We start from the raw sequence: 11,635 nt of genomic DNA on the forward strand, positions 1-11,635 counted from the left end.
GCTGAGTGCAGAGAAGGGTGATGTTGTTGAGGATGTCAACATGTACAGGAAGATTGTGGGTAGTCTAATCTACTTGACTATCACGAGGCCAGACTTGAGCTACACAGTAGGCTTGGAGAGTCAGTTCATGCAACTTCCGAGGAAGCCACATTTGGATGGAGTACGACGCACACTTAGGTATGTGCAAGGTACTCTTGACTACGCATTGTTCTATGCAGCAGATGCACCATTAGCATTGTATGGGTATACAGATGCAGATTGGGCAGGTAGCATTGTTGATAGGAGATCTACGAGTGGCTTCATGTTCTCTTTTGGGAGTGCTGCTGTTACTTGGAGCAGCAAAAAGCAGCCTACGGTTGCTTTATCGAGCACAGAGGCCGAGTACAGAGGTGCAGCAGTTGCGGCGTGCGAGGTAGCTTGGCTACGCACATTACTTGAGGACTTGGGAGTGCAGGTGGACCAGCAGATTTTCATCCATTGTGACAACCTCAGCAGCATGCAGTTGGCTAGGAACCCAGTGTTCCATGCCAGGACCAAACACATAGAGGTCCATTACCACTACGTTCGAGAGCGAGTGTTGGCGGGTGACATCAACTTGGTCTACGTCAGCACAGAGGAGCAGATAGCGGATATCTTTACCAAGGCCCTCGGAGCTGAGAAGCTTCGACGTTTCCGGACTATGCTTGGACTCTGCGACATGCAGAGCTCGAGGGGGAGTGTTGAGATGTCGAGCTCTACACCTTAAGCTGGCATCCACTACGGGTCTTGGTCGCTTACGGCATTTACTCACTGGCGCGTTAGGTGACCGACACGGAGGATCTCTGCCAGTGATTCTACAGCTGGACTACACTTATAGTGCGAGCCTAGTACGCTTCTAGCGAGTTCACACTTAGTGACCGCATGTACATATGTGCTACTTTTTCAGCTTTAGCACTTAGTCATTATGTACTCTCTTTTCTGTGAAGAAGAAGAAGAAGCTTTCCATCTCTGTGTGTTGTGTGCTTGTCTTGTGTAGCTCTCTTGCATCCTCATTCTTTACAGCTGCCACATTGCAGGGGAAGGCAATGGCTTGGTTTATGCAGTATGGTATTGCAGCTTTTCCAACATATGAAGCATTAAGAAACAGATTTTTGGCAAGATTCAGGGAGGAAAAGACCCCTGAGGATATCTTGATCAAAATGAGAAAGATGAAGCAAAGAAAATTGCTAGTGGAAGACTATGCTCAGAAATTTAGAAACCTCAACAACATATTGTTGGCAGCACAGAGGCCATCATTTGAACAGTTGGGTGATTATTTTTGTAGAGGATTGAATCTGGAGCTGCGCAGTTCAGTAGCAGGAAGAGGAGTGATCAACAATGAAGCAGATTTCAATGAGTTGGTGGAAGCAGCCACAAGGGCAGAAAGAAGGTATGGAAGCCTTGAGAAGAGAAAGAAATCTTCCAAAAGGGAAGAATCAGATTCAGAGGATGAAGAAGATGATGAAGAAACAGATGACTCCTCAGATGAGGAAGACTCAGAGTCTGAAAAGGATTCTGATGAAGAAGATGATGATTGGTCAGAGAAAAAGAAAAAGAAGAAGAAAAGTAAGAAGAAAAAGAAGAAATCCTCCAAGCAGGAGAAGGACAAAGAGAAAAAGGGTAAAAGCAGGGAGCAGACAGTTCCTGGAAAAGAAGACATCAGTCAGATGATTTTCAGTCAATTGAAGAATTTGGGTCTTAAAAAACTGGGTATGCCAGAGAGGCCTTATTGTCAAACATGTCAAGTGTTTGGCCATAGTGATGAAAGATGTTGGTACAATCCAAATTATCGGGGACGCATTCCAGAAAGGGTGCAGCAAAGAATGAATCCACCTGCAGCGAATGTCATGATTGCAGGAGGGCCTTAGGGAAGGCCACAGAATTTTAGAAACTGGGGAAATTCAAGTCCTATTCAGAGACTTCAAGCCCAAGAAGGGTGGGGTAATCAAAGGAATCAGGACAGAATGGGAGGAAATTTACCGTGTACCTATTGTGGAACACAAGGGCACAGACAGGGACCTGAATGCACCCTGTGGTGCAAACACAGGAGTGAGAGGGGGATCCCTATAGTACAATATAATAATAAAGGCGGCCAGCCTCAACAAAGGCCTCCTGCACAGTTAAATGTTGTCATGTTGGAAGAAGAAGAACAGGAATCTGAAGAGTTCCTGATGAATGCCAAAGTGGAGCCTGATAGGGCCCGGATGCCTAATGAGCGCTGCTGTGGAAGAGGGGAATCAAGCAACCTGTTCCAATGTGATTGTACAGAGTGTGTCTCGATTGAAGGAGTTAAAGAGGGGGATAATGTTCCTGGAGCTATGGTGGTAACCAGGTCGTCAGGAAAGGTAAAGGGGGATAAGGTTCAGAAAAAAGAAGAACAACAACCAATCGACTGGAAGGTTCAGGACCAGATTAGAATGGGAGTATTGAAGGAGATAAATAAAGTGAACAAGCGACAGGAGGATAAAAGAAGGGAAACTCAGGAAGTCCTTGAGGAAATAGTAAGGTATCCGGCGGACAGAATACAGGAAGGAGTTGGTAAAGGACATGATCAGGCGCTGACTGTACAGAAGAAAGCTGCAGTCAAGATGTCTGAGGAGTTTTTTGATGCATTAATGGAAGCACCTACTCAGATCAGTTTGAGGCAAATTTTGAGTTTGGTACCAAGCTTTGCAGACCAATTCATGCAGAAGTTACAACAACAGTATGGGGGAAAGAATCCGATTGATTTACAGACAGATGAAGATCCGGATCAGGAGATTGAGGTAGCAGAAATGCAACCTGCAGATGTTGATTACAAAGTTCCAGTGATCAGTGTAAAGATGGAGCATATATTTATGCCAGGAGTGTTGATTGATGGAGGATCAGGAGTGAATGTACTTCCAGAGGAAACATGCAAGAAGACGAACATTACCTGTTGGGATCCGGCACCATTTCAAGTGAAAATGGCAGATCAGAGGAGGATCCAGCCATTAGGGATTGTCAGGAATAAGAAAATTGAGATTGGAGGTCTCAAGTTTAAAGTCAATTTTGTGGTGTTGCAGTTGGAAAAGTCTTCTCAGTCATATCCTATGATTCTTGGGAGACCTTGGCTTAGAGCAGCAAAAGTCAAGCAACATTGGGGAGCAGATTATGTGATATTGAAACAGGGCAAGAAAAAGGTGAGAATGAAGATGGCGGCCAGCAAAATACTTCCACCTGATTGCAGACCTTTGCATGCAGAAACAATCAATATGGCTCCAGAATTGGAAGAAGATGAGGAAGAGGAATTTTTGAGGGTAAATTCTTCTGTCATTCCAATATTTGAAGTGGATGTACAAAATATTGCAGAGAAATATGTAGCTAATGATCCCAAGGTGGAGAAATTGAAAAAAAAATTGGGCAAGAGAAAGTTGTTTCCTGAAGGATCTGATTTGGAGGCAGAACAGAAACAGGCAGAGATCAGGGCAGAGAAAGATTTTGAGGAATATCTTTCACAAAGTTCAAGGGTAAGGGAAGATGATTTGGAAGACATGGATCTAGGAACAGAGGGGAATTCTCAGAAGGTCAGGGTCAGTGTCAATCTGGATCGGAATTTTAAAAGAGGACTGCAGGGTTTACTCAGGGAATACAAGGATGTATTTGCCTGGCACTACAGTGACATGAAAGGAGTGGATCCAGCTTTTTGTGAGCACAGGATCAACCTGAAGGCTGATGCAGTCCCAATGGTACAACAAAGATACAGATTAAACCCAAGTTATGCTAAGCAGGTGAAAGAGGAATTGGACAATCTTTTGGCAGTAGGTTTCATTTACCCGGTTGACAAGGTGACATGGTTATCTCCAATAGTGGTTGTTCCAAAGAAAAATGGGAAGATCAGGGTTTGTGTGGATTGGAGGAAGCTGAATGCTGCCACACTGACTGATCCTTTTCCACTTCCATATTGTGATACAATGTTGGATGCGGTTGCAGGACATGAAATGTATAGCTTTTTGGATGGTTTTAGTGGCTATAATCAGATCAGGATGGCAGTGGAGGACAGAGAAAAAACAGCCTTTATTACAGAATGGGGAGTGTTTGCTTACAATGTGATGGGGTTTGGATTGAAAAATGCACCTCGTACTTTTCAGAAGTGGGTTCAGCAAGAGTTTGCTCCTTTCTTGACAACTTTTATGAGGGTGTTCCTGGATGATTTCAGTGTTTTTGGGAGAAAAGATGAGCATTTGGGACATCTCAGGCTCTGTTTGCAGAAGTGCAGGGAAGCTAGACTTTCTTTGAACCCTGAAAAGTGTGCATTTGCAGTAAGCAGTGGGATTCTTTTGGGACATGTGATATCAAAAGAAGGGATTGCCATTGATTCCAGGAAGGTGGAGGCAATTCTGAAGGCACCAGTACCTAAGAACTTGAAGCAGTTGTCAAGGTTTTTGGGACAAGTAAAGTGGCATAACAGATTTTTGAGGTATTTGGCATATGTTTGTCAATCACTGACAAAGCTTACCAAGAAGGATGTACCATTCTTATGGTCTACTGATCAGCAAAAGGCCTTTGAATTATTGAAGAAGATGTTGGTGGTCGCACCAATTCTAATTTCTCCAGATTGGAATTTGCCATTCTATATATTTGTGGATGCAAGTCATTGTGCAGTGGGAGCAGTCCTGATCCAAGAGAGTGAGAAGGGATGGTTTAGACCTATCTATTATGCAAGCAGGGTGCTATCCTCTGCTGAAAGGAACTAGTCAGTAACTGAAAGAGAAGGTTTAGGCATGGTTTATGCATTGAAGAAGTTCAGGCATTACTTGTTGGCCAATAAGGTGGTGTTTCATGTGGATCATCAAGCTTTGATCTATATGGTTAATAAACCACAGTTGTCAGGCAGGTTGGCAAGATGGGTTCTTTTACTTCAGGAATTTGACTATAGTGTGGTGCATACACCGGGGAAAGAGCATGCCATTGCAGATTACTTGAGCAGATTGGAGACAGGAGAACCACCAGATGGAGTGCCTGATGAATTACCTGATGCAGGACTGTTTCAGGTGGTGACAGGTCTGATAGCAGAAGATTGGTATGATGAGATGTTTCAGTTCTTGGTGGAGGGTTTTTTTCCAGAAGAGATGACTTCAGATACAAGGAAGAGGTTGGCATTGAGGAGCAGATCATTTATGGTAATATCAAGAATGTTATACAAGAAAGGAATAGATCAGGTGATCAGAAGGTGTGTTTCAGGGAAAGCTGAACAAAAGGCGGTTCTTTCAGAGGCTCATTGGGGCAATGCTGGAGGACACTTTTCTCATGAAGTAACTGCTAGAAAAGTATTTCAGGCAGGGTTATGGTGGCCAAGTATTCATAAGGATGCTTACAACTATTGCAAGCAGTGTTTGGTCTGTCAAAGGGATGGAAGGCCAAATGATGCAGATAGCATGCCTTTGCAACCAGTGGTACCACTTGAACCTTTTCAAAAGTGGGGGTTGGATTTCATGGGACCTATTATTCCTTCTGCAAGAAATACTCAAAACAGATATATTTTGGTGGCTACTGATTATGCAACAAAATGGGTTGAAGCAGTGGCACTAAGGGATAATACTGCAGGTAGTGTGGCAAAATTCCTCTATAGGAATATTATGACCAGATTTGGGTGTCCTGTGGAATTGGTTTTAGATCAAGGAGTACATTTCCTCAACAAAGTGATCAAAAAGTTGACTGAGTCACACCTGATAATACACAAGAAGTCTACAATGTATTATCCACAAGCAAATGGACAGGCAAAGAGTACTAATAAGATCCTGATCAGAATTTTGAAGAAGATTGTGGAGGACAATAGGAAGGATTGGGATACAAAGCTTGATTCTGCTTTGTGGGCTTTCAGGACAGCTTTCAAGGTGACAACAAGTCAGACACCTTTCAGGCTAGTATATGGACTAGAAGCAGTAGTACCAATGGAATTTGTAGTTCCTAGTCTGAGAATTGCAGCTGAGCATAGACTGTCTCCAGAAGAGTCTATACCTTTCAGGGAGGAATCCTTGTTGAAATTGGAGGAGGATAGGATTCTGAGTGCTTATTTGGCAGAAGCAGTGCAGAACAGAAGGAAAGCATGGGTGTCTCGACACATTAAGTTCAAATTTTTTTTAAAAGGAGATTGGGTCATGGTATATAACAGTAAATTGGGGCCAAGACCAGGGAAACTCAAGCTGAGATATGTAGGGCCTTATCAGATAGCAGAAGTCAAAGGGCCATGAACTTTTGTGTTACAGGATGAAGTTGGGAACCAGTTTGGAAAACCACTGAATGGGTATCAGTTGAAATTATTTGAAGGGGAGGTTCCTCAAAAAGAGTGTCAAAATGAGGTGGGAATATATTTTCTCAATTCGAGGGTACGAGGTATTATGAATAGAGAAGTGAAGGTGGAGTGTGAGACCACGTTTTCGTGTTTTCAAACTGACAGAGGACTTGACATCTCAAGTAATAGTGCGTCAGTGTTAGTGCCCACCATGCAGAAGAGAAAGAGTGTGTTGCTAGGTGAAGAGCAAGCCCAGCGTACGCCGCCGTTAGCTAGAGAAGTTGCAGATTTTGAAGCGATGGTGCAAAGGAGGGGGCTGAGATCGGCAAGGCCAAGCCCTGGAACAATGGTGGAGATCGACGATGAGGAAGAGGATGTACAGCAGCCGACACCGCTTCAAATGAAGGCCAAACAAGCAACAGAGCATCATCTCATGGATTTTAAGGTGGAGATCGATTCCTTCCAACCCAAACATGCACGATGGCTGCAGTCTATTCAGCTATTGGAGTATGCACAGTTGCCATGGACACACTGGCGTTTCACGACTCAAACAGGCATGATGATGGCGCAACTTATAGATTGTAATGGATTGGTGGGACACGGAGTTTACTTGTCAGCAGCATTAGTGGCGACAGTATTTGGATTGCCTGAAGGAATTGATAATGCGGTGGACAAAGCATCTGAGGAGGACATGGATGCAGAATTCGGGAAGAGTGAAGGTACTCGCAATTATTTTGCTTTGAAAAATGTGTCTGATGCAGAGAGATTGCAGCAAATAAATTGGTTTTTGGAAAGGGTCATGTTATTGGTGAAGTTGGATTACATATCAAGAGAGAATTATGCAATTCTCAGCATGGCAGAGAAGGGTAAGAGATTTGGATGGGCAACAATGTTGTATGAAAGAATACATTCAAAGGTATTTTTCAAAGAAAAGAAAAGAGTGCAGAGAAGTACAAAAGTGGGACCTTTGATTGCTGCAATTTTCATGCATGTAAAGAGTAATGGTGTATTGAGGGCGATGACACCATCAGGGTCAAGACAGGTGGCTGACAGACAGGAAGGACACAGTCAGGAAGTATTTGGGCAGCATGAACTGTTGGATTCTGAGCAGATGATTGATAGGGAAATGAAGACGAAGAAGTATCATGAATCCAAGACAGGCATATATAAGAGTATGTGGTCAGCAAAGTATTCACATGGTGAATGTATGGAAACTATGGGGTTGAATACAGATGTAGAGATTCCAAAATTCTGGGCTGAAGAGGAAGATGGACAGATAAAGCTTGTGGAGGCTCAGACAACTCCGGTGAAGCGTTCCATCAAGTTGAAGAAAAGAAGGTTAGATGTCGTGCAGACCAAGGAGACTGAGAGTGGAAAGAAGCAAGAGGATATCAAACAGTCTCTTGTTAAACAATTTTTTCAAGATGTTACATACTCAAAAGCCTTAGAGTCTGTAGAGATATTAAAGGAGTTTGTGGAGCAGCAGAACATGAACAGTGTACTTTTGGAGAGGACAAATGGAAAACTTGTGGAGGAGAAAGAAGAATTGGCAAGGCAATTGAGTAAAAAGACAATGAAAGTGGAGGAAATTGAAGAGTTGCAGGAGAAGCTCAAGGCAGCATCAGAGCAAAATCAGAAAATGGAAGAAAAGTTAAAGATGTTTCAGGGTCATTTGCACAGAAGAGAGAGCAATGCAAAAATGTACAAAGTGTGGCAGAATGAGTGGAAAGCAGTATTGACTATGGAGTTGGGGAATTTAGCAAATACTAATGTAGCTTTAGAAGCAGACAACAGGGTTCTGCTAAATAGAGTGGCAGCCTGTAAAGATGTGGAAAAGAAAATTAGAGAATGCACAGATGATGAGTTGTCAATTGATGGATGGTACTTGTCACCTGAGGAGGTTGAAGACATGAAGGCTCAACTGAGGAAGCAGGGAGAACAAATTTGGCAAAATCTGGGAGTCAGGCTAGAAGAAGTGATGTCTAAACCATATGAAATATTTGCCAAAGAAGAAAACAAGGAGGAGTATGAGTTACTGAAATTTCAGTATGAGGAGTTACATGAAAAATATAACTCTCTCCTTGAGCAACAGTCACAGGACAGCAAACAGATTGAAAAAGAGGGTGTTCAGGAAGATGATGTACTAAAGACTCCAATGTTGGATACTTTAGTGGATACAATTACACAGCATGTGGAAAAAGATAATCAGGAATTGGAAAAGTTTTCTGAAGAGATTGCAGATCAGGGGCAAAACAGTGTGGTTGCAGAAAAGGAGAAGACTGTACCTGAAACAAATCTGATGCAGCAGGCGCAGATTAATGAAGAAGAAAGCTTGCAACAGCTGATAGTAGATGATCAGGGAGATACAGAATTGCAAAATGTGGAGGACAAAGTTGAAGAAATGCTTACTCAAGAAGATGGTGTGCTGGAGGTTGAACAAAAGGAGTGATCAAGGGAATTGTGGGTTCAGGTCGCCAAAAAGTTTCTTTTTGGTACCACCGGGTGTGCCAGGTGGTAAAGGGGACCTTTACCATAATTAATATGCAGTCAGGGCACTGTCAGGATGACTTCAGATTCCAATCAGGAAGTCATCAGGTCAGAGTCAACTCAGGAGATAATCAGAAACCTATTAGGAAGTAAGTAGGAAAAGACATTATGTGAAAGGATGTAACTTTTCGTAGGGGCTTTTGTATCTTTTGTGATCTTCGATGATGTAAGGAAGTAAGGGGGATGACGCTGATGTGTGTGATGATGATGGGAAATGGAAGGCGGCAGTTATAACTATCTGTCTATTATCTGTTCTGATTCTGATCTATGTCTGATGAATAACTGATGAAATCCTGAGTATAAATATGAGATATATGTATTCCCTTTGATCTTGTCGATGAAGTATCTGAAGGTTTGAAGTGCATACATACTGTGTAGTCCTGTATTGGTGGTTGGTTAAGTGTTAGGCAATTATCAGAGAATATGCAGAATATGTCTAAGCCTTTCCTGATCAACCCCATTACACTAACTCAAGCTACACTCAAGTGATTGAAATCACCAAAAGCCAATCGCTCATCGGCAAACAAATCACATCCATTATAGCATCAAATGACATCCAAACGTAACAAAACTTCTAGGACATGTTTATAAGACCTAAGCACACATGCTTATGGTCTCAAACCCCACTTTAGGTCAAGTTCCAAAATCGTGATTATTAACAGCTGTGGATTTTTGACCTAGTTGTTTTCGACCCATAATGCATCTAAATGCTTAGCAATAATGCCCCAATATCCCACCTATGCTTAGTTTTTTATTTGAAAATATAAATTTCTAGTTATGATGAAATTAGGTCGTAGGTCGGCAACGCCAAAAGCTACAAATTACTGTGAAGTGCTTACGTCGATGCATAAAGCTCTTACTTGCGGTTGCAATGCAACAAATGCGATTGCAATGTGACAACCGTGGAGGAAGTAGAAAGCGCGAGAAGGAGAGGAGTGAGCGCCGTTAGCTTACGCTATGTATGTTATTATCCAAAACTTATAAACACCTGACAAAAATTGACTTGTATACCTTAGCCAAGATTTTTGGTGGTCAAAACTAATAATGTGGGAGTTCTAACAAAGATGGGTAATGACAGGCTGATACAATCTGGAAGCTTCTAGCCCCGGCTCATTAATTACAGAGTTTATCCGAAAAAATAGGAGTTACAATATTCTCGATTTACCAAAATAATAAGTGTTTTACAAAGAGAACTCTGAAAAATGGTATCCGTGTTAGCTTGCTGAGCTAACACTTGCCAGAAATGAATTAGTTTCATAAGACATATACTCCCCCCCTTGATCTGAACGAAGGGTACCCGTAGTACATTTTGAGAGGTATCCTAGTACATTTTGAGACATTTTCAACCATAGCCAGAAATTGTTCAAGCACATAACACTTCAACTTCGGCTAAAGAGAATATACCCATGCATGCATGGAGTAATCATCAATGAAAGTCACAAAGTAAAGGTAATTGCCCAAGGATGGAGTTTGCATGGGCCCACAAACATCACTATGCACAAGCTGCAACCTGCATGTGGCCCAAACTGAACCATTCTTTGGAAACTTTGAAGGTTGCATCTTACCCAAAATACAGCCTTCACGAACATTTTTGAGAGGTGCTTCAAGAGGTGGCAAAGTAGCAACCATATCAGATTTGTGCAAACGCAGCAAATTGACAAAGTTCAAATGCCCAAAACGTGCATGCCAAAGTTTTGCATCTGAAATAGCCTTAGAATCCACAACAGAATTTGTAAAAATTTTCCCTCACTTGTCATAGAAAGTGAGCTTATACAACACACGGCATAAAATGCCATATGCAATAATTTCATCACCAAAACTGAGATCATGTACTGTACATTAGTCATCCAAAACTAAGATCATATCATATGCATTGCTACAACATTGCCTACATCCTCATAAACAAAACGTGCATCAATGCCTAGCACAATATTCCATATACCCTTTGACACAAGGACATGTTGCATCATATAAGCCCACATAGGGTAAATGTCCCCATCCAATCTATCCTCAATAGCAAACATCTTGAACACATCTGTGTTGTTGTTATCCATGGAAAATGTTGTACCCGATGTGAAAACTACTCGAAAAGAGGAGAAATGAAGCGGAAGCAACACGTGCTATATAGCACAAACCGTAGAAAATTGTAAGAGACCTATTATGCAAAAAAATGATATTGACAGAATTTTTGCACAAAATGACGAAATAGGTTACACAATACTATCTGTGTGGAAACGAAGGCCTAAATGAACCTGAATCAGAAATCAAAGCAGACCAAGATCTGCGAGCCTTCCCAAAGTATTTGTCGACCTAATGAAGCTTGCTAAAGCTCACAGAAATCAAAGAAAGTGAGCAGGCATATGGTGGAGCTGCTAGCAACTAAACCGAGGAGGACGCAACCTCCTTTGATACCAATTGTTGGAATTAAGGTTGCAAGAAAACACAGATTGGAGAAGACGAAGGAATCTCAAGGCACACAACAGAGAGTATATTACTTAGTGTGCAATGGAAGGATAGGTAGCCCTAGAGTGATAGGCATATATACAATGCACGGGGGGAAAAACCTCGTAGTGAGGGAAAAATGCCTCAGCAGTCCTAAGTGTGTTCACACACATCACTATCACGTGTATATGGTAACAGTACCAACCGGTAGACATGCACCATGCACTGCCATAAAAAAATGTGCTCTTTGAAAGGTAGGTGATTCTTCCAAATGTGAGACTGCATTCTTTGCCACCACAACTGAGACTGGGAGAGTGACCATAGCTGATTTCTGTGAGACGCAATCCATGCATCATACTGCAACAAAGCATAAAC

General features: G+C 42.2%; 1 protein-coding gene across 1 annotated transcript; it reads left to right on the forward strand.

Moving 5' to 3' along the window:
- Positions 1-2,150: 2,150 nt before the first annotated feature.
- On the forward strand, positions 2,151-8,720 carry LOC147421357 (uncharacterized). Its single transcript, XM_086503925.1, has 3 exons — positions 2,151-2,783; positions 3,375-3,452; positions 7,887-8,720. Exons 1-3 carry the CDS (start codon positions 2,151-2,153, stop codon positions 8,718-8,720), a joined length of 1,545 nt encoding a protein of 514 aa, XP_086360051.1.
- The last annotated feature ends 2,915 nt before the right edge of the window (positions 8,721-11,635 follow it).

The sequence above is a fragment of the Adiantum capillus-veneris genome, chromosome 28, assembly GCF_014529385.1.
Source record: "Adiantum capillus-veneris isolate H3 chromosome 28, ASM1452938v2, whole genome shotgun sequence".
In the NCBI taxonomy this organism is placed as follows: domain Eukaryota; kingdom Viridiplantae; phylum Streptophyta; class Polypodiopsida; order Polypodiales; family Pteridaceae; genus Adiantum; species Adiantum capillus-veneris.

Bases quoted from the DNA above. Each gene is read 5' to 3' on its own strand.
- LOC147421357 (XM_086503925.1), top strand. From the start codon at position 2,151: ATGTTGGAAGAAGAAGAACAGGAATCTGAAGAGTTCCTGATGAATGCC. The intron at 2,784-3,374 runs GTAGCAGAAATG...AATGATCCCAAG, and splicing joins ATCCGGATCAGGAGATTGAG to GTGGAGAAATTGAAAAAAAA. The intron at 3,453-7,886 runs GCAGAGATCAGG...GAGAAGCTCAAG, and splicing joins TGGAGGCAGAACAGAAACAG to GCAGCATCAGAGCAAAATCA.